General features: G+C 60.1%; 1 protein-coding gene across 1 annotated transcript; it reads left to right on the top strand.

Annotated features, from left to right (window-relative positions):
* Positions 1 to 1,739: 1,739 nt before the first annotated feature.
* HNF1B (HNF1 homeobox B) lies at positions 1,740 to 22,261 on the top strand. Its single transcript, XM_030962886.1, is given in 10 exon segments — positions 1,740 to 2,077; positions 6,535 to 6,734; positions 7,943 to 8,207; positions 8,645 to 8,801; positions 8,804 to 8,885; positions 15,655 to 15,819; positions 18,483 to 18,614; positions 18,709 to 18,900; positions 19,272 to 19,390; positions 22,241 to 22,261. Coding segments are annotated over 10 exon segments (1,671 nt in total).
* Positions 22,262 to 23,324: the final 1,063 nt, after the last annotated feature.

The following is a 23,324-nucleotide window of genomic DNA, read 5'->3' as shown; positions in this document are numbered from 1 at the left end:
CAGCAGGGCTGGGGGGCCCTGACTCACCCCACGGTGCCAGGGGGGTCACAGGGAGCTGCTGTCACCTCCCTGCGGCACCAGGGCTGGGAATTGGCTCCAAGCTGGGAGCCAGGAAGGGGCTTTTGGGATTTTTCAGTCCCGTTGTGCTCAGGCTGCCGTGTGGCCACGACAAGCCCCGTGAGGCCCGGGTGCGCTCACGCACAGCCTCCCTCCCAGCGCAGAGAGCTTTCCCTGCTGATCCCCAGCATCCCCCTGTGGCTCTGCCCTGTCCCCCGAGGGGCAGGGGGCTCTGGGGGTGCTGTGCTGCCGTGCTGGCCCCGAGCGGCTCTGTTCCATGGAGCAGGAATGGTTTTGTGGACAGTTCAGGCTGTCCAGCCCGTGCAGCTCCCAGCTCCTGCACAGGCCGTTCCCTGCCCAGCCGCGGGGCTTTTCCTTCCCTTCCTTTCCCTTGCCTCACCTCTGCCCGGCTCTGCAGGAACCAAAGTGCCACCAGCCGCCCAGGGTGTCTCACTGACAGGGGATCCGTGGCCAGCGGGCTCAGGGAGCAGCAGCTGAGGGGCTCTGGGGCTGCGTTTGGGGTCTGCCATGGGCGCTGGCGGCTGGCAGGACTTTGTGTGTGGTTTGAGATGGGCAGGTCACTCTGGGTGCCCTGGAGAAGTCTGAATCTGGGAACGCTGGGTTTAGAGCTGCTGGCCTTTGCCAAGAGCAGCAGGAACGGGAAGTGCTTTGGGCACCTGGGCAGTCATGAGTGGAGATTTCAGGCCTGCCTTCCCCTGAAGGGTCCCGGGCTCCTCTGTGCCCGGCTCTGGGTGTGGTGCTGCCTCTTGTTGTGTGCCTGCTTTGATTTCAGCGAATTTAATTTTGATTTTTGTTGATCTTTGGGACTTGGTGCATTCACAGCGATAGGAAAAGCGTGTTTTGTTCAGATCCCAGAGCACAGCTTGGATCTCTCCCTCTGCCCATTCCCAGACCTGTTCCCTGCTCCCAGCCCTGGCTGCTGCCACGGGTCAGTGGGGGCTCGGTGTCCCCTGTGACCTCTGTCCCCGCAGTGTCCCCTCTGCTAACTGGGTGTCCTGCCATGTCCTGCACAGCTAAATGGCCCCGAGCCTGTCCCCAGAGCTGCCCCACAGCGGCGGCCACGACCCCCACGGGTGACCCCCGTGCTGGGGGTGCTCCCTGGACCCGCACAGCCTGTTCCTGCCCTGTGCCGGGGCTGGGCCAGCAGCACCCCACACCCTGGAGGACACGGGGGGAGAAACCACGAGGGGTTCTCATCCTGGCGCCCTTCCAGCGCGGGCACAGCGCCCGGGGGAGCCGAACCCGCCGGGGGTCCCGGCTCGGCCCGGGGGCCGCGGGCAGAGGGCGGCGCTCCCTTCCCGGGGCGCTGCCGGCACCGGGACCCCGACGGCGGCTCCGGGGCGGCTCCGGGGCGCTGGGAGCCGCCGTGCCGTGCCCGTGCGCGCCGTCCCGCCCGGCGCTGCCCCCGCCGCTCCCCCGGGGCCTCCCGCCGGCCGCGAGGCAAAGTCCGCCCCGGCGGGCGCTAAGGGCCGGGCCGAGCCGTGCCGGGCCGGGGCGGGGGCCGGAGGAGAGGCTTTGGCGCTGATTTGCATAAGGTATAATGCCTTATGGTGGCGGTCATGGCTCGGTAGAGCGCGGCCCGCGGCCCGCAGCAGCCGCGGCCGGGGCGGAGCGGGAGGAGCGAGGCGAGCGGAGCGGCGGGCGCGGCGGGAGAGGGTAGGATGGTGTCCCAGCTGAGCGGCCTGCAACGGGAGCTGCTGGGCGCCCTGCTCAGCTCCGGGGCCACCAAGGAGGGGCTGATCCGCGCCCTGGAGGACATGGTGCCCGCCGCCGGCTTCGGCGTCAAGCTGGAGAGCCTCCCGCTGTCTCCCGGCGGGCCCCCCGACGGCAGGGCCGCGCTCCCGCCGCTGGCCAACGGGCACGGCAAGGGCAAGCTCTCGGGCGACGAGGGCTCCGAGGACGGCGACGACTTTGACACGCCGCAGATCCTCCGCGAGCTGCAGTCGCTCAACACGGAGGAGGCCGTGGAGCAGCGGGCAGAGGTGGAGAGGATGATCAGGTACCGGCACCGCCGGGATCCGCCCGCGGGGCTCGGCCCGACGGCCCCGGCCCCCAGCGCCCTGCCCGGGGCTCGCTCCCGGTGTGTCGGGCCCGGTGAGGGCTCCCGGCGCTCCCTGCTCGCTGTGTCCCACCCCGTGGCGCTCCCGGGGCTCCCTGCCCGCCCCGCGGTCGGTCCCGGTGGCGGCTCCCGGGGCTCCCCTGCCCGGCGCTCCCTTGTCCGGACCCCGCGGCGGAGCGGAGCGGAGCGGGCACGGGGGAGGCCGGACCCGGCGGCCGCGTCCCCCCGCCCCGTCGGGGCTGCCCGTCCCCGGTCGCGGCGGGGCCGGGGCTGCCGGGGCCGCGGGGGCTCGGACCGGCCGCCGGCTCCGTCCGTCCGCGCCGGCGGCTCAAACGTAAACCGCACCACGTGGAGCCCGGGGCGTTATTAATTTATTTCTATAAATCATCAACAGAAAGATACACAAAAGGCCGCGATCAGGGCGATCGGGCCGGCGGGTTATTCATTGCCGGGGTTGTAAAGCGGACCGGGAGCGGGGAAGGAGGAGGGAACCCCCGACGGCGGCGGCTCCGCTCCGGCCCATCCCGAGATGCGGCTCCGCTCCGAACCGAACCGAGCCGGGCCGGGCCGAGCGGGGCAGCCCCGGACTCGGCGGGGTCGGGCGGCACCGACTCCGCTCCGGAGCCCCGGGGAAGCGGCGGCGGTGTGAGCAGGTGGGAGCCCCGCGGGGCCGGCCCCGAGTGCGGCGGGCACAGCTCGGGCTCTGTCCGTGTGTCCCCCACTGGGCGCTGCCGTGCCCGTGCCTGTCGCGATGCCCAGCGCGGTGCCCGGAGCGCGGCCCCGGTGCTGCCCGCCGTGTGCCCCGGTGCTGCCCGCCGTGCGTGCCCCGGTGCTGCCCGCCGTGTGCCCCGGTGCTGCCCGCCGTGTGCCTGCCCGCGTGCGTGCCCCGCCGTTGCCCCGGTGCTGCCCCCGTGTGCCCCGGTGCTCCCCGGGCCCCGGGCGCCCGTGCGGCCCCGGTGCTGCCCGCGCGGGTCCCCGGGCCGGCGCCTCCCCGGGCCCCCCCGGTCGCGCGGCGCGCAGTCCCGCCCCGGCAGCAGCAGGTGCCCTTTGGGGACCGGGCAGTGCCACCCGTGCCCGCCCAGAGCGGGACCCTTCGGGCACCGAGGGGGCTCCTGCGGGGAGGCTCCATCGCGGGGCTCTCCCGATGGGCTCCCAGCCCTCCTGCTCGGCACGGAGCCCCGCACCCCGGGCTGCTCCCGCCTGTCCCCAGTGTCCCCCTTGCTGGCCACATCCACCCGCGGCGTGCCCGGGGGTGCTGAGCAGGCTGAGCCCCGGGGTCCCTGTGCTCCCACAGGTGTTTCTGTGCAGAGTTTGCCTTGGGTGCAAACAAGAGCGGGCACATGTCCCTGAGGAGCCTTTGCAAAGAGCTCGTGTTTGCTCTGAGAGAGGCCTTTGTACTTGGAGAGCGAGCAGGTAGGGCGGCCGGGAGACACCGACTGCAGCCCTGCTGGGGCTGAGCCCCCTCTTCTCCCGCTGCCCCGGTGTCCCGGCCCGGGGCAGGCTCACTCCTGGGCTGTTCCCACATCCCTGGGCTGCTCAGGAGCCCTGCAGCTCTCTGGGACCCTGGTCGGGGCTTTGCTGCCCACCCATGGCGTGGTGGGTGCTGTGGGATCACCCACGGAGAGCTCAGCTCTACACAGACAGCCCACAGCTCCCTGCCTGCCCCATCACCTGCAGGGCTCACCCACACCTCACTCAGGGAAATAATAAATCCCAGATCCCACCCGTGGGCTGGGGACTTTGGGAGGCCACCAGCCCCGGGGAGTCAGCAAAGGCACCCGAGCTGTGTGGGGAGTGCAGGCACAGCCTGGTGTGCAGGGAGATGCTGAGCAGGATGGCATTTCTGCAGGGAGCTGGGTGTATGATCCATCTCTATAAATTCTTGGCATATTTCTCTGAGGATGTGGAGTGTATTTACCTGGTTTTGAGGCTGGCAAAATGGGTGAGCTGGTCTGGGAATCGCTGGGAAGAGGAACAGGCTTTGCCCCCACCTGTGTGTGAGGCTGAATGGGGAAATGGCTCTTTCTCGGGCAGCATTGGCAGCCAGGCTTTGTGGGGCTAATTTTGTGCAAGAAAAACACCTTTCCATGGTTCTGGTGAGAAGGACCCTGGAGCCAGGGCTATAAACTGGTTACCCAGTATTAGAAAGCACTCCTGGGCTGGGTCGGGGTTTTGGTTTTGTTTGTAAGTAAACTCCTGTTGAAGATTGGACAATTAATGTTTGTTTTATTTCATTTTGGTGACAGAATCAAAGAATAAGGGCTGGTGTTGACTCAAAAGGTTTTCCTCTCTGGCTTTTTAGGTTACCAAAAAAGAAAGGGGAAAAAAAGAGGCCAAACAAACACTCAAACGTTTCATTTTGGGTCAAGTCCAAACATTTTGTTTAACATGAAACAAAATGTTTGGGTTTGGTTTCAGGTTGTTTAACCCTTTTGAATACGGTCAAGTTGATTCGTAAAGGAAAAATCACTTATCAGAAATTAAGACCTGAGTAATTGTTTTGAAAGTGTAAGTGTGAAACGCTTTGGAAATGTCAAGGTGAAGCCTTTTTAAAATTAATTAAATGGAGGGAAATTCCGGGACTTTTTTTACTAATTCTCAGATATTTTTCCAGCAAAAATGTTGCCAAATTTTATGTGAATTTCAAAATCTCCTCTGTAGCCCCCGAGTCCCTCATTTGACATTTTCCAAGCATGCTCTGATTCACTGGCTCTCGGTTTCACTCTGAGCAAATGCTGCCCTGGGCTCGGTTGCGAACCAAACCTCTCTTAGAAATGATAATGAGCTCTGTTTCATTAACTCGTTATTAATCAGTAATTAGTGGGATCAGTTGGGTGACATGAGCCGCTGGTCTGCCCGAGCCCCTCAGCTGGGGCAGGCGGCGGCTTTGCCCGGTGCTGCTGGGCAGGACATTTTCTCCACATCCTTCTCTTTGCCTCCCACATTTTCTGGGAACCGTCCCATGGACAGGACCCCCAAAACCAGCGGGGTTCCCCTGCCTGGGGGATGCAGGTTTGGGCACAGGCTCAGCGGCTCCGGGAAGGCTCCGTGGCTCCTTCCCGGGGGTGACAAAGCCCTGCTTGGCTCTGCTCCGGTGTTTTGCCGTGGATCCAACCAGCTTTGTTTTCAAGCTACATTCAGGAATAAAAGTAAGAAATCTACTTGTTGGGCTTCTTTTTTTTTTTCCTTCACTTGACAAGCTGAAGGATCCAAAGTAGTTGATGAATTGGGAAAGCAGTTGGACGTTCCAAGCGCGGCGTTGGGGCATCGCATTATTTGAGTGCAGGACTGTGACCAGCTCTGGGCTCACACTGATTTTTCAATGCTGAAAGTGCTCCCTTTTAGCCCAGAATAAACTCTGGGGTCTTGGGTACAGCACAGGTGTTTTGGCCTGTTGTTCTGCTGTCACACTGGGCATTCGATAGAGCTAAAGACCACGGACAGCATTTGGATTTTCAGCTGTAATTTTCGTAATTTTATTTTTTCTAAAATAAAAAGACCCTAATCAGCAGACAGTAAAGTAGTGTGATTTAGAGAAGAGTCATTTACACCTGGGTCCTACAAGAGCCAAATTCAGGTGTTTAATAATAATCAGGAGTGACTCAAAATTTTCGGGGGTTTGGTTTCGGTTTTGCGTTCGGGGACTCGTTGGGTTTGTGTGCCTGGTTTGACCTTGGCTTCTCAGCCTTTTGTGTATGGTCAGTGCATTCACAGCTGTGGGAGCAAGGGAATAGGGTCCTTTTTAAGGGGATATTGAGATTTTTAGGTCATTATCCCTGTGGGAATGGAAGGAAGAAGCTGCAGAGCAAGCGCGGCGGGTGGGGTTCGGTGGCAGGGCAGGGGTCCCTGCCAGCGGGGGCACGGGCACAGTGCAGGTGCTGCACCCTGAGCAGGGCAGGAAAAACATCCCCAGCACTTCTCTTTCTTCATTAGCAGAGCAGGGTGGGCTCCCCATGCCCATCCATGTGTGTGTCCCACTGTCTGTGCGTATCTTCCACAGCAGAAATCGCGCCGAACAGAAAGGCAGCAGCTCACGGACGGGCTGTGCTTCTCCATGGAGGGTTTGGAGGAGCTCTGCTGGCATTGATGGGACCTTGGTGTGTCCCATCAGGACACTGGGGTGCTCTCTGCTTCTCCCTCCCTTGGGGGAACGTCTGGCTGTGATCACACAGCGATGGTGTGAGCCCCCATCCCACCACCCTGGGGTGGGACAGGGCTGTTTTGGGAGCCTGGGGAAAAACATACACTCCAAGGATCTTGTGTCCTTCTGAAACAGTTGTTATAATAATAATAATAATAATAATAATAGTAATGAAAAGTTTCCATTATGGGGAGAAGCAAACACTGGGGGCTTTCCCCTGGCAGCAGATATTAACCCTTGGTTTCCCTGCCCACAGCGAGGACCCGTGGCGGGCAGCGAAGATGATCAAGGGGTACATGCAGCAGCACAACATCCCCCAGAGGGAGGTGGTGGATGTCACCGGCCTCAACCAGTCCCACCTGTCCCAGCACCTCAACAAGGGCACCCCCATGAAGACCCAGAAGAGAGCTGCCCTGTACACGTGGTACGTCCGCAAGCAGCGGGAGATCCTCCGCCGTAAGTACCTGTGGGAATGGGGGGAATGGAATGGGGGTCCCCGTGTCCCTGTCCTGCCCTGGGCACCAGCACCAACCGCAGACTCCAGCTGTGCAGCACCTCCCCAAAACAGTTTTCCAAGTAAAATGAATTTAAGGTGTGGGAAAAGTGGGTGAGAGCCCCTCTTGGTGGCAGGCTTCCCCCGGCTCATCCACACGGCTGAATTTCTGAATATTTGTGTTTGTTAGAGCTGGGAAAGCAATTAATGATGGCTCACAATTAGGTGCCTTTCCCACCTTTGCACCTTTTCCTTGTTATTTTTCAGGCTGCTCATTTTTTTTCAACTCAGTGCAAAAGATGTAGAGAGAGAAAATTAAAAAAACCCTGAATTGCTGCTGTCTGTAGCAGGGTTTGGGACAGTCTGTGCTGTTTAAAATTCAGAGTATTTTGACCAAGCACACAGACTATTCCTTTGTGCCCCTCTCCCACTCTTCCCTGCCCTGGGATCTGTCCCATAGCTCTCAAAGCAGCCCCGAGTGGCACTGGCACCCCTCAGGAAAGGATGCAATATCCAGCAGAGGGGAAGTGCAGAGAAGGGTTTAGCACCAAATACCATTGCTCTGAAAACACACCTTGAGACGTTAGAGCAAACAGAGCCTGCTCCAGCCTTGCCCTGTGCTTCCCCCCCGTCACAGGGGGAAAAGCCATTATAAAAAGAGGGAGAATTCCCCTGCAAAACTGGGAATAATAAAACCCTGCCATTAATCTCCCTTTACTGCCGCGGTGACAAGTGCCGGGGCTGGGGCGGCCGCCGAAGGTCACCTCTGGTGCTGCCCGCCCCGGGCACGGGGCTGGCGTCCCACCACGCTGCGAGGGGCTGGGGAGGGCAGCTGTGCCTGAGCACAGAGGGGCACCCTCTCGGGGGGCTTTGCAGCCGTCCTGCCCAGCTCCTTGCTTGGAAAAATCCTCCTGAAACAAGCGCAGGCTGGCAGCGGCCCTGCCCATGAATATGCATGGCCATAGCGTGCCCTGCACAAGCCTCCCCATTAAACAGGGGTGGCAGCAGGCTGGCCCCTTCCCGGGGTGGGTGGCAGGGAGCACCTGGCTGGCTCCAAAGCCTGCTGTGGGCTCGGGGTGCTGGGCAGGGGACACGGGGGGCCCCTCGGCGCGGGACGGTGGCTGCGAGCGGCGGCTACAGGCCAGCTCACGTCTGCTCCTTTCTCTTTCAGAGTTCAACCAGGCAGTCCAGGGTTGTGGAAATGTGACAGACAAAGGCAGTCAGGATCAGCTGCTGTTTCTCTTTCCAGAGTTCAATCAGCAGAACCAGGGGGCTGCCCAGCTCGACGACGCCTGCTCTGAAACGCCCAGCAAGAAGATGCGGCGCAATCGGTTCAAGTGGGGGCCGGCCTCCCAGCAAATCTTGTACCAAGCCTACGAGCGCCAGAAGAACCCCAGCAAGGAGGAGAGGGAGACCCTGGTGGAGGAGTGCAACAGGTAATGGCTGCCCCACGCACCTGGGCTGCCTCCCCTGCCCACAGCCTCAGCCTTCTTTCCGAAAGCCGCGGGAGATGCTGCAGGAGATGCCGTGGGAGATGCCATGCTCCTGGCTCACCACCCGGCTCGTGGCACAGCTTTGCTGAGCTGCCAGGCCTCTCCTTGCCATGCTTTCCCCCTCTGGGTGATGTCTGGGGCAGAGTGAGCTCTATGCTTGGGCAGGGGCGTGATGGGGATGCTGCAAGGATGATACAGGGGAACCGCAGGGATGCTGCAGCACTGTCAGAGGGAGCAGGGATGTGTTTACAGCATGGCTGTAGCTGAAGAGAGCAGGTGGGCATGCAGGAAGGGCTGAAACTCCCCCAGATTTGTGGTGTGCCGAGGCCCCTGCTTGCCCCCAGCAGCACCCTTGCTCCAACGTGTCCCTTGCCCTGCAGGGCCGAGTGTCTGCAGCGAGGAGTGTCCCCCTCCAAGGCCCACGGGCTGGGCTCCAACCTGGTGACGGAGGTGCGGGTGTACAACTGGTTTGCCAACCGGCGCAAGGAGGAGGCGTTCCGCCAGAAACTGGCCATGGATGCCTACAGCTCGGGCCAGCCCCCCACAGCATGAACCTGCTGCTGTCCCACGGCTCCCCCCACCACAACCAGCCCAGCGCCTCCCCGCCCAGCAAAATGCCAGGTGAGCCTTGCCGAGGGTGCTGGGGTGGTGCAGAGCTCGGGGATGCAGGGAGAGGATGCTCCCGATGGTGATGGAGGGCAGCACGTGCTGTCACGGCAGCGTTGTGGCCACATGGTGAGGGCTGGATTTCCGCCGTGCCGGGATAAATCGGTGTTTGCTTGATTGGTTTAGCTCACGGCACTTCAGTTCCGTGTGGGCTCGGCTGGGCCGGGAGAGGCTGTGCCCAGCAGGGCAGGAGGAGCTGCCCCGTGCCTGCCGTGGTGTGCCAGTGCCAGTTCATGGGGTGTAGCCACTGGGGAGCCCTGGTTCCGGGGGTGCACGGGCAATGCCCGAGGGAAGGGTGGCTGCGTGTCCTGGCTCCCCAGCACCGGGCTGTCTGCATGACTCTGCAGCATCCCCATGCCACAGCGGAGGGAGGTGGATGAAGAAATCTGCCGGGGATGCAGGGTGACCCCACCTCCTCCCCACACCCCAAAACTGGGCCCTGCCGTGCCCAGGGCTGGGCAGAGCTGAGCAGAGCCGCCGAAAACCCCCGGGGATTGAGTGGGAGATAACGCCGTGGGGAGGGAGGGGGCTGCACGCCGGGCAGGGGCGAGAGAGGCATTGTTGGGAGGACAATCCCCATCGTCCCTTACCTGCAGCCCGCTGTGGGCACAGGGGCTCGGTGATGGGGGCTCAGCATCCCCCCTGCCCCGCGTCCCCTCGGACCCAGCCCGGCCCAGGGGGCTGGAGCCAGCACTGGCAATGCCCCAGCCTGGTGTGACACACACGCAGCCCTGGCAATGCCCCTGCCTGGTGTGACACACACCCAGCCCGGCACAAAGGCAAACCCGAAGGAGCCCGAGCTGCGGACAATCCCCATGGGAAGGGCAGGGTGCCGGGGACGCCGCCTGCCCACCGGCGCTCGGTGCCGGCAGCCCCCGAGCGGTACCGGGGATGTCCGTGAGCAGCTCCCGGCCTCGGAAGGAGCCGGCAGCATCCCGGGGACCGGCCAGCGGTGACCAAAATGTGACCCTGCCCCAGGAATGCCCCGCACAATGGCGGGGACGGGCGGGACGTTTGCCCTGCTGTCAGCGGCTGATTGCTTACAAGGTGCCCTACAAGCACATTGTCAGCAGAATCAGCTGTTTTCGGTGTCGCGGCGGGCTTCACAATGCCCCACCAGCATGCAGCCCCGCATTGTCACGGCGCTGTCCCCCGTGCATGCTTAATTGACAATTAAGCCGGGGCTTTGAACGAAGCCCGCTGCCTTTGATGTGCCCCCGGCCTGGCAGCGCTCATGGGGCACCCCCGAGAGCCTTTGTGTTCTTCTCGTAGGGGACAGCAATTACTGTAACCGCGGGCATTTATCTCGGGGCTGCAGGGCCCTTAAGCCCCCAGCTTTCTTTTCCCGTCGGAGCGGGGCCAGCAGGGGCCGGCCGTGGCTATAGGGCTCTTATAGGGCCGCTGACAGCCCGTGCCGAGGGGCTTTCAGCAGGGCAGGAGTGATGGCTGCGGAGCACTGCCCCTCCGGAGGGGTCAGCAGGGCTTGGCTGCGGGGATTTCTCGGCGGCCGGTGCTTGGATCCATCCTGAGGAGGAGAAGATGGCACGGCAAGGGGTTTTAGGGCTGATTTTGGGGGAAGCAGGCAGGGATGGAGCTCAGCCATGGTTGCTTCAGGGTGCTTGGACCAAGCTGGGTCTGAAACGTTCTCAAAACATCAGCGGGTGCTTCTCTGCTGGAGCCCCTCCGGGGGATGTTTGGGGATGCCCTCCCGGTGGGGCACACCCGGCTGACCCCATGGTGGCTGTCCATGCTGGGATTTGAACTGTCCTTGCCCCGAGGTGGCGGCGTCTGGGCCGCTCAATGCCTTAACAGCTTAATGACAGCTCTGGGACACTGCTCCTGTCCCCCTGCCCGCCACGGAAACGATGGGGCTGCAGCTCTGGGGCTGCTCAAAGCTCCCCCGTGCCCGTGCACAAAGAGGGGTCACCTCTCCTTGGGACATCAGTGGGGTCTGGCAAAAGGGCGGGATGACAGCGGGGCAGGGATGAGAGCTGTAAAACTCAAACATCCTCCGGCCTCTTCTCGGGGACCCATCTGTCAGGCCTCGAGCTGTGGTTTTTAACTATTTGGAGGTAAATACTTAAAGCCTTTCTATCTCGGAGGCTCCTCTCCGAGGCTGGACTTTTCCCTTCCTCTGGGTTTTATCAGCGATCTTGGTTCCCTGTTTGATTTGAAGGTCACTCGGGGCTTTATCTCGGTGCCATGGCAGACTCTGGCTTATGCCATTTTTATCTTCAAGAGCCCCGAAGACAATCGGGGCATTGATGAGATTAGGGGAAGCACCACCCGCCCCCCGAGCCTGCCCTGCATACAAAGGGCTGCCCTCCCTGCAGAGCCCCAGGGCTGGGGTGGGGGGCACAGCATCCTGCAGCCTGACATGGGGGGCTGCACACTCATGGGAGTCAGGGTGTGGTCATCCATCCATCCATCCCTCCATCCATCCATCCATCCATCCCTCCATCCATCCATCCATCCATCCATCCATCCATCCATCCATCCATCCATCCATCCATCCATCCATCCATCCATCCATCCCTGCTCTGCAAACATCAGAGTAGCAGATCAATATCTGAGCAATCACATTTATTTACATATATATGTGTATACTGATATATATTAAAATGCATTACTTTTATATATATATCTATATATATACACACACATGCACATTTAGATATCTCTATATTAAAATGCATTACTTACATATATATATATATATATAAATTATATATATTCACATATTTAGATATCTCTACAGCTGGAGATAAACATAAAAATAACCCAGTGCCACCCCTGAGATTCTCCCTAAAACCCAAAGGGCAGCTGAAGGGCTTTAACCTCCCTTTGAAAGAAGAGCCCATGAGCAAACCCTGGCTCTGGGGTACCCTGGTCTGCACCTGGCTCGCTCCCCGTGTTCTGGGGGTGCTGCCTCTGGCTGGGACCCCGTGCCAGTGGCTGTAATATTTTACTGTCAGGGACATTGTGGGGCTCGCTGGGTACAGTGCACTGTTAGGAGCTTTTCCCTGGTTTATGGGGGTAATTAGAACTTTATGACAGCAGCGAAATGGGAGGGTCTAGTCCCCATAAACGGGTTTATAATGGATATAAACTATGCACCTCTGTAACTGAGCAAGATTAACACTTTAGGGACAATTTGAGTGGCAGCCCAAAAATCAGAGGTGCTCTCGGTGCTGCCTGGGCCTGAATTTTGGGAGGGTGAAGTTGTCCCATCAGCGACCTGGCTGTCCATAGTGTCAGTGGGTGAAGCATCACTGACTCCAGCCTGTCCCCAAAAATTACACTTTGCTTTTCTCACCCCATTTTCACAGCCTGGTCTGTGCCAGTGGCTGCATCCTGGAGGGTCAGGCAGAGCCAGAGCTGCATCCCCTCCACCACCAGATCACTGGTGAATTTTTGGGGTCTCTTTAGGGGTTTGGCATTGCTGGTGATGTGCAGGACATTGGTGAAGGTCTGGGCAGAACTCTAGAGCTGGGGAAGGGGCAGGCACTGGAGGTTGGGATGTGCTGTGGCAGCAGGGCTCCCACTGCATGGGAATGACAGAAGTACAATGAGGGGTTTTTAAATACATACAATTTATTAATATCAAACACGACTTAAAGCAAAGCAAAACCAAACTGCTTCCCTGCTGGTGCCTGCCAAAGGCAGGGGCTGGTGTGTTCTGAGGAAAGGCACAAGGCTGGGATGAAAGTGATAAAGAGACTGATCCTTGCCCCAGACTCCCTCCAGCACCCCAAAAGCCCCAAAGGCCGGGTCAGGAGGGTGAGTGTGGCAGCCCAGAGCAGCCAGGAGGTGCTGGGGGTGTCTGTGGGTGCACAGGGCCCCTGCCCTGGGGCTGCCACTCTGCTGTCCCCATCCATGGCTGGAGCAGGGTTAAGGCTACGGGAGCCAGACCCTGCTGGGGCAGGGGAGGGCAGTAAAACATTTCACAGCCTGTGCAGCTCAGGGCCCACACAATGGCCCGTCCCATAAACAGACTTTTATATTATGGCTGTAGCTCCAGTTAAAAAAAAAAAGCCTTGAGGAGGGAAGGCTCCACGGGCAGCCCCATTCCTGTGACCCCATCCAGGCTCCTGTCCTGAGCAGCCAGGGAAGAGACTGAGGGGGAATAAATCCCTTTGCACAAGGGCTGCTTCCAGCTGTGGAGGCACAGCAGAGCAGCAGGAGAACCCTTGTGCTGGGCCCTGATGGCTGTCTGGGCCCAGCTCATAAAGCCTGGAGGAATCCTTCATTCCTGGTGCTCACAGCTGGGGCCGTGCCCCTGCATTCACCCCAGGCTCAGGGCAGCTCCCAGGGCTGTGCTGCCAGGGCAGGGCTGCATGCCAGGGCTCAGTGATGGAGAGAGCCTGGGAGCTCAGAGGAAAGGCACCCCCATCCCCAGGGAGCTCCCTGAGTTCCAGCAGTGACAGCAGCAGCAATGCCTTGCAGTGGCATTGATATCCCTGATATTAATGATGTGATCTGCCCAAATCCAGCCCAGCCCTGGGGACACGTAAATAATGACACCCCTCCCATTGTGGGGATGGGGAAAGCACAGTGAGGGGGGATGCTTCCCAAAATGAGCCCTGCAGGAGCATTCTGCCTGCCCAGCAAGTGGTTCTGAGCAGGGTCCCTGGTGGGGCAGGACAGTGGCACCACTGTCACCGAGCCCAGAGCCCGGCCTGGCGCTCCTGGGGAGAGCTAATCCTCATCAGGACTCTTCATCAACACACAGAGTCTTCAGTGGCTTTATCTAGAGACCCAAAATCTCAGTCCCCAGCCTATCTGGGGATCTCGGCGCTGGTTATTGTTCCTCAAACAATCAAAGGCTCGTCCTTGGCGCTGCAAGGAAGAGCTTCAAGATCAGCATTTAACTTCTTGTGTGTTTTAAAGCCAGCTTCACAGCTTTGGGCGGCTTGGCTGACGAGGTACCACCCCCTTGGCTGCGCAGGGCGCGATTTTGCATTTAAAATGGGCTTTTTTGTTGTTCTGGCTGAGCCCAGAGGAGCCTGAAGACAGCAGAAACTGTGATTCCCGTGGCGAGAGGAGCCGCCTGCCCCGGTGTATCTCTCAGATCACGGCCAGAAGAAAGGGCTTTGTTTTATCTGCCGTGCCATTGTTGCACAGCCGGGATGCCGGCCGCAGCGAGGCACCCTCGGCAGGAACGGGAACGCGTGGGACAGTGCCCGGCCTGGGTAATGCTTCAATGTTTACCCTGCTCGCGGCAGGGACGTCCACTCGGGCAAATATCCACCTGCCAGAGGACATTCTTCTATTATCAGGGATAAAGGGGTTTGCTGGGAAATCATCAGGAGCCAGACATCGAGGAGATTCCTATCTGTGGGTCGTGTTTGACCAGCTGATGGGGGAAATTCGGGGGCGATTACAGAGTGGCTGTGTTGAGGTTTTGGTGGAGGGTGTGGGTGGCTCTGTGCTTGGTTTTGGAGCTGGGGAGAAGCTCCTGGACTCCAGTTCTGGTTTCTTTGCTTTTCCTTGGTTCAGAGATTAATTTTAGGGTTGTCCTTAGAGCATCCTTCACGGAGCCAGCCCCAGGCTGAGCCTCCCTGGGCTGGGCACTCTGAGGAGCTGTCCCCAGTGTCCCTGGGGTGGATGGCAAGGTAGCTTTGCCCCCAAGGGATTTCCCCCATGGTTTGTCTGTCCATCCTCCACCACTTCCATCCCAGAGCAGTTCAATGAATCTGGCTGGGAGCACAGGGCTGGACTCCTCCTGATAAATGGTTTTTCACCCTAGCTGTCAGGGCAGCCCTGTAAAAGACACTGTTGTTTGCCCTGGGTTTTCCTCAGTTAATTATTTGTGATCTGTGGATGCCTTTCCATGGCACATGGCTGATCATATGGCCATCAGCGTGGGGTGCTTCAGCCAAATTAAATATATTTATATGGGAGACCTGTGCTGGGGCCAGATTTCCCTGAGGGCAGGGGAGGGCTGGGGTCTGCTCTGGGGGCTGGGGTGTGTCTGGTGCCTCTGCCCTGGTAGTCACACACTGTGCAGAGGTGTTGGGAGGGAATGGGAGGCAGGAGGGCCCGAGGCAGCAGCGGGAGCCGTGGATGTGGGAGCTGGGCATGGCTGTGGGGAGCAGGAGGAGCCTCAGGGGGCTCGGGTGGGGGTGCAGGGTCACCCCTCATGCTGCAGGGTCCCAGGCAGGGTCCAGGAGCCACAGCAGGAATTTGCAGGACGGCTGAGAACTGTGCAAATGGAAACAGGAGGGGTGCAGTGGCACTGGGCAGTGCGGGATTGCAGCTCCAGCCACGAGCTCCTCCATGAACAGGAACTCCAGGAGATGGGCCAGGCCGGGCTGCTGCAGGGAGCGAGGGACAGCCTGTCCCTGTGTGTCACTCACGGGTGTCACTGAGGGGCTGGCACACATCTGCGTCCTCGTGCCACACACCGTGAGAGGGCTGCGGCTCTGAGGGGCTCAGCACCAGCCTGGCACACCTGTGTGGTGCCTGTGGGTGATGCCAAGGGGCTCAGCAGCAGCCTGGCACACCTCTGTAGTGCCCCTGGGTGGTGCCAAGGCTGGCATGTTTTGCAGGGCTCCGAGGGCACACCTGGCACTCCTCTGTAGTGCCCGTGGGTGATGCCAGCCCCATGTGTGAGGTGCCCGTGGGTGATGCCAGCCCCGTGTGTGTTGCAGGGCTCTGGGGGCACACCTGGCACCCCTGTGAGGTGCCCGTGGGTGATGCCAGCCCCATGTGTCTGTTTCAGGGGTCAGGTACAGCCAGGCGAGCGGCGAGGCCGCGTCCTCGGGGGCCATCAGCCACCACGGCGGCGCTGCCATGGTCACCAGCAGCCAGGCCGTGCTCCAGCAGGTCTCCCCGGCCAGCCTGGACCCGGGCCACGCTTTGCTGTCTCCCGAAGGGAAAATGGTGAGTACACCTGGCCCATTGTGGCGGCGGCGCTGATAAGATAAGAGGGCCCAGGGGCAGAGCAAACAGAGCTTTCCCCGCGTTTCACAGCGGCCCGGCTGAACAATGGGGCATTGTGGGGGAGCGGGGTGCCACTGTCCCACCTCCGAGGTGCTGGGACACACGGGCTGCTCCAGGTGCATCTGCCCGAGCCCGGCTGCATTGATCGCAGGCTGAAGGTGCTGGGTGGATCTCTGTTTGCTTTCCCCTGCCCATGACATGGTATTGATAAAATACTCATTCATTACTTTTCCTGAAGCCCTCCCGAGTTTGGGAGGAGCTTTCCCTGCGAGCAGGGACATTCCTGTCCCAGGGGATGGGAGCTGCTCATGCTGGCTCTGGTGCCACAGCTGCTGCCTCTCCCTCTCCCCTTTGCCATGGGGCTCTGCTGGGCAGAGCTGTCAGTGTCAGCGTGGCAGCAGTGGAGACGGGACATCAGCATCCCTGATGGAGATGGGGACATCAGCATCCCTGATGGGGACATCAGCATCCCTGTGGTGCTGGGCATGTCCCCATCCTGGTGCTGCAGGGCCATGGCACTCGGGGTGCCCCTTCCTGGTGCAAAGCCCCTGCAGGGGTGGGTGAAGGAGCAGGGCAAGGAGGGGTGCAGGAGGGCAAGGAGGGGTACAGCAGGGCAAGGAGGGGTACAGGAGGACAAGGAGGGGGTGCAGAGGCTCAGGCCAGGACGGGATGGGCTGTGATAGCAGAGCACAGCCCGTCCCTGGAGCAGGCTGGCAGACGTTTGCCTGCAGCTGCTGCTTTTCCGTGAGTTTTTTTCCGGCTGAAATCGAAAGTCAAACATGGCACTGGGTGACGGGGCCAAGCCGGTTCCTCCCCGGTTTTCACTTCCATTTTCAGAGGGCTGTCCCTCCTGGGCCATGCTGTCAGTGTGCTGGTGAGGCTGGGTGGCCAAGGAGGGGCTCACAGTCCCGTCCTGTCTCACCCATGGCACCGTATCATTGTGCCTCTCCCCCTGGCTGCAGAGGGTCTCCGTGCAGCCCCTCGGGCTCTGGCACTCGCCCTGCAAAGCCAAACGTCCCCTGCCACGCTGGGGGGACACTGCAGAGAGACAGCCCAGCCCCCCCAGCCCGCTGCCTCTGCCCCAGCACACCCAGCTCACGCCAGGGTGTGCTGAGCCTCGTAACCCTCAGCCTGGAAGCCATAAAATGAGTCAGGGATAAAGGCGGCAGCAGCAGCAGCACTGCGTGCCCAGGGTGGGGGTCCCCGAGCACCAGGCAATGCCCCCACCCCCTGCCAGCTCCTGGGACTGGCACAGAGACCCCCAGCAGGGGCTGGGCAGCACGGGAGGAGGAAAGGGAGCAGATCAAACTGGGAAAGGCACTCAGCGAAGTGCAGCAGAAGAGTTCTCCCCAAGGCACAGACACTGCCCAGCACCGTGGGGACCCTGGCTCTGCCAGCTTATCTCTGATCTCCAGGCAGGGCTAGCTGGTGCTTGCAAGTGGTTTAATAGAAACATGCTGTAGGCTGTGGTTTCTAGTAAGTAAACATGTGCCTTTAGTGCCCCACATGAAACAAGGAGCTGCCAAGGAAGTTGCTGCATCTCTCAGGAAAGAGCATTACTGGAATCTCTTGTGGCTCACTCTTTCCTGCTCCGGTGTTTGCCTGTGTCAGTGCCAGAGGGTCTGCCCTGAGGGCCCAGTGCCCGGAGGGTCTTTTGCAGCCATGCACAGCCCAGGTGCAGCGCTCTGGGGCCAAACACCCCGTGAGAGGAGCGGGGCTGCAGCGTGTGCTTGCCGGGAGCTTTTTGACTTGTGCAGCCGAGTGTGGTGTAACCCGGCCTTGAAGGGACTTTGAAAGTGGAAAATACCGGATCAGGAAACGTGAGTCACTCCCGGGCTTTGGAATTTATTGATGGATTTGTTTCAATTGCTATCTCCAGCTCACATGTGCAAAATAAACAAGGTGCTCGGCACCGGTGTCCAGAAATGTCACCTGAAGGGCTGCGGGGATGGCTCTGGGCTGGGATTGGGGTCACCCAGTGCAAGAGGGCTAGCAGCAGGAATTAGGGGAAGGTGCAGCAATTAAAGAAATGAGGCGCTTACACGTCCTGGGGAGCAGCTCCAGTGCTGGCAGCACATGCCAAGTGCCTTTGTCTGATCCCTAAACTTTGGCCCGAAACCCCAGCACTGGCTCTGGCTGTGCACACCCGCCCTGTCTCACCAGTATCCTGCCAGACTGGTGACTAAGATCATCACCACGAGGCCCTTTTAACCTGCCTTCTGTCATTTTTCTTCACTTTCCTGAGTTTCTAAGTCCCACTTTCCCCCACAAGCAGGATAGCTAGGAGTTAATGAGTGTTGAGAGCCCTGAGCTGTCCCCGGGGCTGGAGCTTGGACTCGGGGTACAGAGCAGCCAGGCCTTGGGATGTGCCGTGTTCCAGTGCCATGCTCCAGTGCAGCTGGAGGCCAGTGCCAGCAGAGCCTTTCCCAGTGCTGCTTTGCTGTGCATTAACACCAAGCTGAGGTGCTGCAGTCAGGGGGGGCTGTCTGGGGTGAAACCCAGTGGGACTGCAGCTGCTTCCATCTGGGGAGGGGGCTCTGCTGATGGATCCATGCCCCACGGAGGGGAGGAGGGGGCTGTGCCTGACTGTGCCTGTCCTGCCAGCAGATCTCGGTGTCGGGGGCGGGCTGCCCCCGGTGAGCACCCTGACCAACATCCACAGCCTGTCCCACCACAACCCGCAGCAGTCCCAGAACCTCATCATGACGCCGCTCTCGGGGGTCATGGCCATCGCCCAGAGTAAGTGCACCCCCAGCTCCCCGGGGCCCTGCCCTGGCAGGGGTGGCACTGCTGCTCCTGCTGACGCCCCGCTCTGCTCTCTCCCTGCTCCCAGGTCTGAACACCTCGCAGGCTCAGAGCGTCCCCGTCATCAACAGCGTGGCCGGCAGCCTGGCAGCCCTGCAGCCCGTGCAGTTCTCCCAGCAGCTGCACAGCCCACACCAGCAGCCCCTGATGCAGCAGTCCCCGGGCCACATGGCACAGCAGCCCTTCATGGCCACCGTGACCCAGCTGCAGAACTCACACAGTAAGGCCTGGGGGAGCTGCAGAGGGGCCCTGCATGGATTCAGATGGGAAATCACCTTGTGCTCTCCTCCTGCTCTGCCCGTGGCTGCTGCCCTTCTCTCGTGGTTCCAGCCCATGGCATGCTCAGCAGCGCAGGCTGCTCACATCCTGCCTCATCCCTTCCTCCCTCGGGTCCAGCCACAGCCCCTCAATCCCCACGGGTTTCTGGGGGTGAGCTGCTGCCTGAGGATGCAGTGGCTTGGAGGGAAGTGCTGGGTTCTTCCCTTGGCTTGTTTGATCCCATCCCCATTCCCTGCTGCCCGTTCCCATCCTGGACGTGCCGTGGCGAGGGCTGGGGTGGCTTTTCCCTGACCTGTCCCCTCCTGCCCGCAGTGTACACACACAAGCAGGAGCCCCCCCAGTACTCGCACACCTCGCGCTTCCCCTCGGCCATGGTGGTGACGGACACCAGCAGCATCAGCACGCTCACCAACATGTCTTCCAGCAAGCAGGTAATGGCCACGGGGCTGGCTGAGGGGGCTCGGGCTGCGCTCTGAGCCTGGAGTGCAGCTTTACCCCCTCTTCATGTGGGGCTGGAGTAGCACAAACCCCATCCTGCTGCCTGTGCTCCCCTCCTGGGGGGAGCTGAGGATAGGAACCCCACTGCAGCTCCTTCATGGGCTCCAAAATGCCTGCTTGCAGTGGTGGGATGGGATTGGGGTGGTTTTGGCTCCAGAACACCTGCTTGCAGTGGTGGGATGGGATTGGGGTGGTTTTGGCTCTAGAACAGCTGCTTGCAGTGGTGGGATGGGATTGGGGTGGTTTTGGCTCTAGAACAGCTGCTTGCAGTGGTGGGATGGGATTGGGGTGGTTTTGGCTCCAGAACAGCTGCCTGCAGTGGTGGGATGGGATTGGGGTGGTTTTGGCTGGCACTTGGTGGTTCCAGCCAGGCCTGGCTCATCCCTGGGGCAGCCCCATGGGAGTGGGAGCATCCTGCTGGGGCTGAGGAGGTAGAACCAAGCAGGCTCTGCTGCCCATGTCCAGGGGATCAACCCTGGCTGGAGTCAAGTGGAGTCCAAGGCTGCCCAGCCTCCCCCAGCCCATAAACCTTTATCATCTGCCCACTGCAGGTGTAAGGCCGGACTTATCCTGGTTCAAATCAGGTGTGTGAGGTTTTCCTTAGACAATGGTCCCTTTCTGAGAGCCAGCTCTGGGGACTGTGGGAAATATGTGGCCCTTATTGATCGCTAGATAAATAAGAGAGAGCCTTGAACTTGCATTCAGATAAACTTTCTTCCCGAGGTTTGACAGGGGACAGGGAAAAAATGTCTGCAATGACCACAGAGTAAATACAGCGTGGGATTGCTGAGAGACCCCCCCCGGCATCGCTGTGGGATCCTTGGCAAGGGTGGAGGAAGGGGCTGCAAAGGGGAGACCTGGGGGGTTTGGGGCGCTTGGGAAGGGGTCAGGAACGCCTCCCCCGGGGGATCCCACTCGGGCAGTCTCAGGGTGAGCGCTCAGGCACGGCCGCCCCCCGGCTCCATTTCCTGCGTGCAGCGTTATCGGCCCATCTGCTGCGCGCTCAGCCCGAACTGCCCCTGATTAATCGAGCTCTGCTGCCTTTGATGCGGCAGCCCCGGGCCACAGGAAATGTCCCTGGCAGCGAGATAGAGCCCGGCCATCCCCGCTGCTGCCCGGGGCCCTGCGAGCAGCCTACCCTGACCGCGCTGGGGCTTTCTGCCTCCATCACCTCCCTGCACTTTAGCTCGAGCAGGAGGAGGTGTCAGGGCTCAGGAGGGGGATATGGGGCCAGGACCCTTCACCTGCACCCACCCCCCGTTACCCCCAGTACATGATAAACATCCTGCAGGCACCAGGGCAGGATGTGAGCTGTCTCCAACAGCAAACCCTCCCAGCCCCCGGGGTCTCTTTTCCTACCAACCATTCTGTGCCCAAGCTGCTGCTGGGAAAATCTATCTTAGGGCATGGATTTCTTTCTTGGTGGTCAGCAGTTTCATCAGCCAGAGGTGAATGAAGTGTGACACGTGCAGTGTAGGGGCACCATAAATGCAGCTCACCACCCAAATACCTGAATATTTTTGGTGATTTGGGTTTCTGTCATTGACTGGGGCTACCAGAGGCTGTGCCCTGGCTCCTCCACACTTTGTCTCAGCATAAAGCACACAGCCCCCAGCAGACCCCAGAACCTGTTCCGTGGTGGAGGGGGCTGCTCCAGGTCCTGCCAGGGGGACGGAGCTGGAGGGAGGTCCCTGCTCACCCCCAGCTCTCCCGTCAATGCTGTGGGTCCCTTATCAGATGCTGCTATTAGACCTGGAAGGGGCAAATACCTCGCCGTTCCTTTGACAACGCTCGCTCGGGGCCGAGGCACCGCGTTTATGACGTTGGCAAACACCTGATAGCCAGGGCCAGTCCCTAATGACATGTCACGGGAGCCTCCTGGCGTCTCCTTATCTCCGCCTGATGATGTTTGCTGTGCAAGGTCACCCCGCCCCTCCCGGGGACCCCCGGCATGGACAGGGATGGGGAAGGGGCCCCTGCAGTGGGATGGATGTGGCTCGGGGGGCTCTGTCCCTGGAGATGAGAGCATTGCTGGGGATGAGCCCCCAGTGCCGCTCCCACCCCGCGCCCGGCTGCTCCCGGGCTGCCTGGCACAGCCTGGGCACTAACAGGACCTTTTTTAGCGTTATTGCTTTTGGGAGGGGGTGGCAATAGCTGGCTCAGAAAGTATTTTCCCACTGCCTCACCCACTGGGGTGCCAGGGAGGGCTCGGGGCTGAGCAGGGCAGCACCAAGGTGGTCACAGAGCAGTGCAGGAGGGCATGCAGGAGGGGATGCAGGAGGGGATGCAGGGATGCAGGAGGAGATTCAGGGATGCAGGAGGGGATGCAGGGGTGCAGGAGGAGATGCAGGAGGAGATTCAGGGATGCAGGAGGGGATGCAGGAGGGGATGCAGGAGGTGATGCAGGAGGAGATGCAGGGATGCAGGAGGTGATGCAGGGGTGCAGGAGGAGATTCAGGGATGCAGGAGGTGATGCAGGAGGAGATTCAGGGATGCAGGAGGTGATGCAGGAGGTGATGCAGGGATGCAGGAGGTGATGCAGGAGGAGATTCAGGGATGCAGGAGGTGATGCAGGAGGTGATGCAGGGATGCAGGAGGTGATGCAGGAGGAGATTCAGGGATGCAGGAGGTGATGCAGGAGGTGATGCAGGGATGCAGGAGGTGATGCAGGAGGAGATTCAGGGATGCAGGAGGTGATGCAGGAGGTGATGCCTCCAAGGGCTTTGTGGCGCTGCCTCCTCCTGCCGGCGCCGCTCACTGTGCTGCTCTCTGTCCCTCCGCAGTGTCCCCTGCAAGCCTGGTGATGCTCCACACCTCGCTGCTTTTGCACACAGCAACGGGATCTTCTTTTCCTCACCATGCCGGGAGCCGCCGGCCGAGCAGCGCCCAGCAGCGAGCGAGGAGCCCGGCACGGAGCCGGGCTCGGGGCTCCCGGGGCTCTGCCGGGGCTCTGCCGGGTGCTGCCCGCAGCGCAGCCGGGACCCGCCTCTCCACCCCTGCACGCAGTGTTTCCAAGGCGTTCTTGGGGATTGTTTTGCTGAAGTATTTGCCTTCCGAGAGGCTCTCCCGAGGAACAAGGCACGGGCTGTGCTGGGAGCTGGCAGAAGGGGAAGATGGATCATGTTTAAGTTATACTCCTCCACTCGGACTGAGAGGGACCGGGGTCTGTTACTTGGCGTTTGGAGGGAGGAACTGCATGTGTTGTTGAACTGAGCCAATTAAACTGTAAATATAGGTACAGTCTGCTCCATCCTCCCCCCTCCCCACTCCTATACATAGAGATTTATATAAAAAAAGAAGTAAATTTTGTCCAATGGATGTAAACTACTGTAATTAAGTGCAATTCCCCCATCTGTATATATTGGTCCTGAATATCATCTTTTTTTTTTTTTTTTTTTTTTTTTTTATGGTAAAGGTCAGAGCTGAGGATGGTTTTGGTTTTGTATTTCTCTTTTTCCTTTAAATGAGTTGATTCCAGTCCTGGGGCTGGCAAGGACCCTGGTGAGCACACCCAGCTGCTGGGAGCTGTCAGCAGCTTCCAGGTGAGCCTGGAGCATTTGCTGCCCCAGAGTCAGTGAGGACACATGGAATTCTGATGGGATCTGCCCCAGATGGGTTCAGAGCCTCTCCCTTTTCTCCTCCCTCGGGGCACAGAAGGGGTTGGGTGCCCAGTCACTGCCTCATCTCCTGCCCAGTGAATGGCCAGTGCAGGTGGCTTCTTTCCACCTTCAGCAGTTGATGATGAACCTTGTTGGCTCCAGCCTTAGTGCAGAGCGTGCTCTGGACCTCATGGTGCCCTGCATGGATGGATGGATGGATGGATGGATGGATGGATGGACGGATGGATGGATGGAATATGGGCTGTGG

Source organism: Camarhynchus parvulus, chromosome 19 (assembly GCF_901933205.1).
Source record: "Camarhynchus parvulus chromosome 19, STF_HiC, whole genome shotgun sequence".
NCBI classification, from domain to species: domain Eukaryota; kingdom Metazoa; phylum Chordata; class Aves; order Passeriformes; family Thraupidae; genus Camarhynchus; species Camarhynchus parvulus.
Note: the sequence above shows the minus strand (reverse complement) of the source record. Positions and strands in the feature narration are given on the sequence as shown.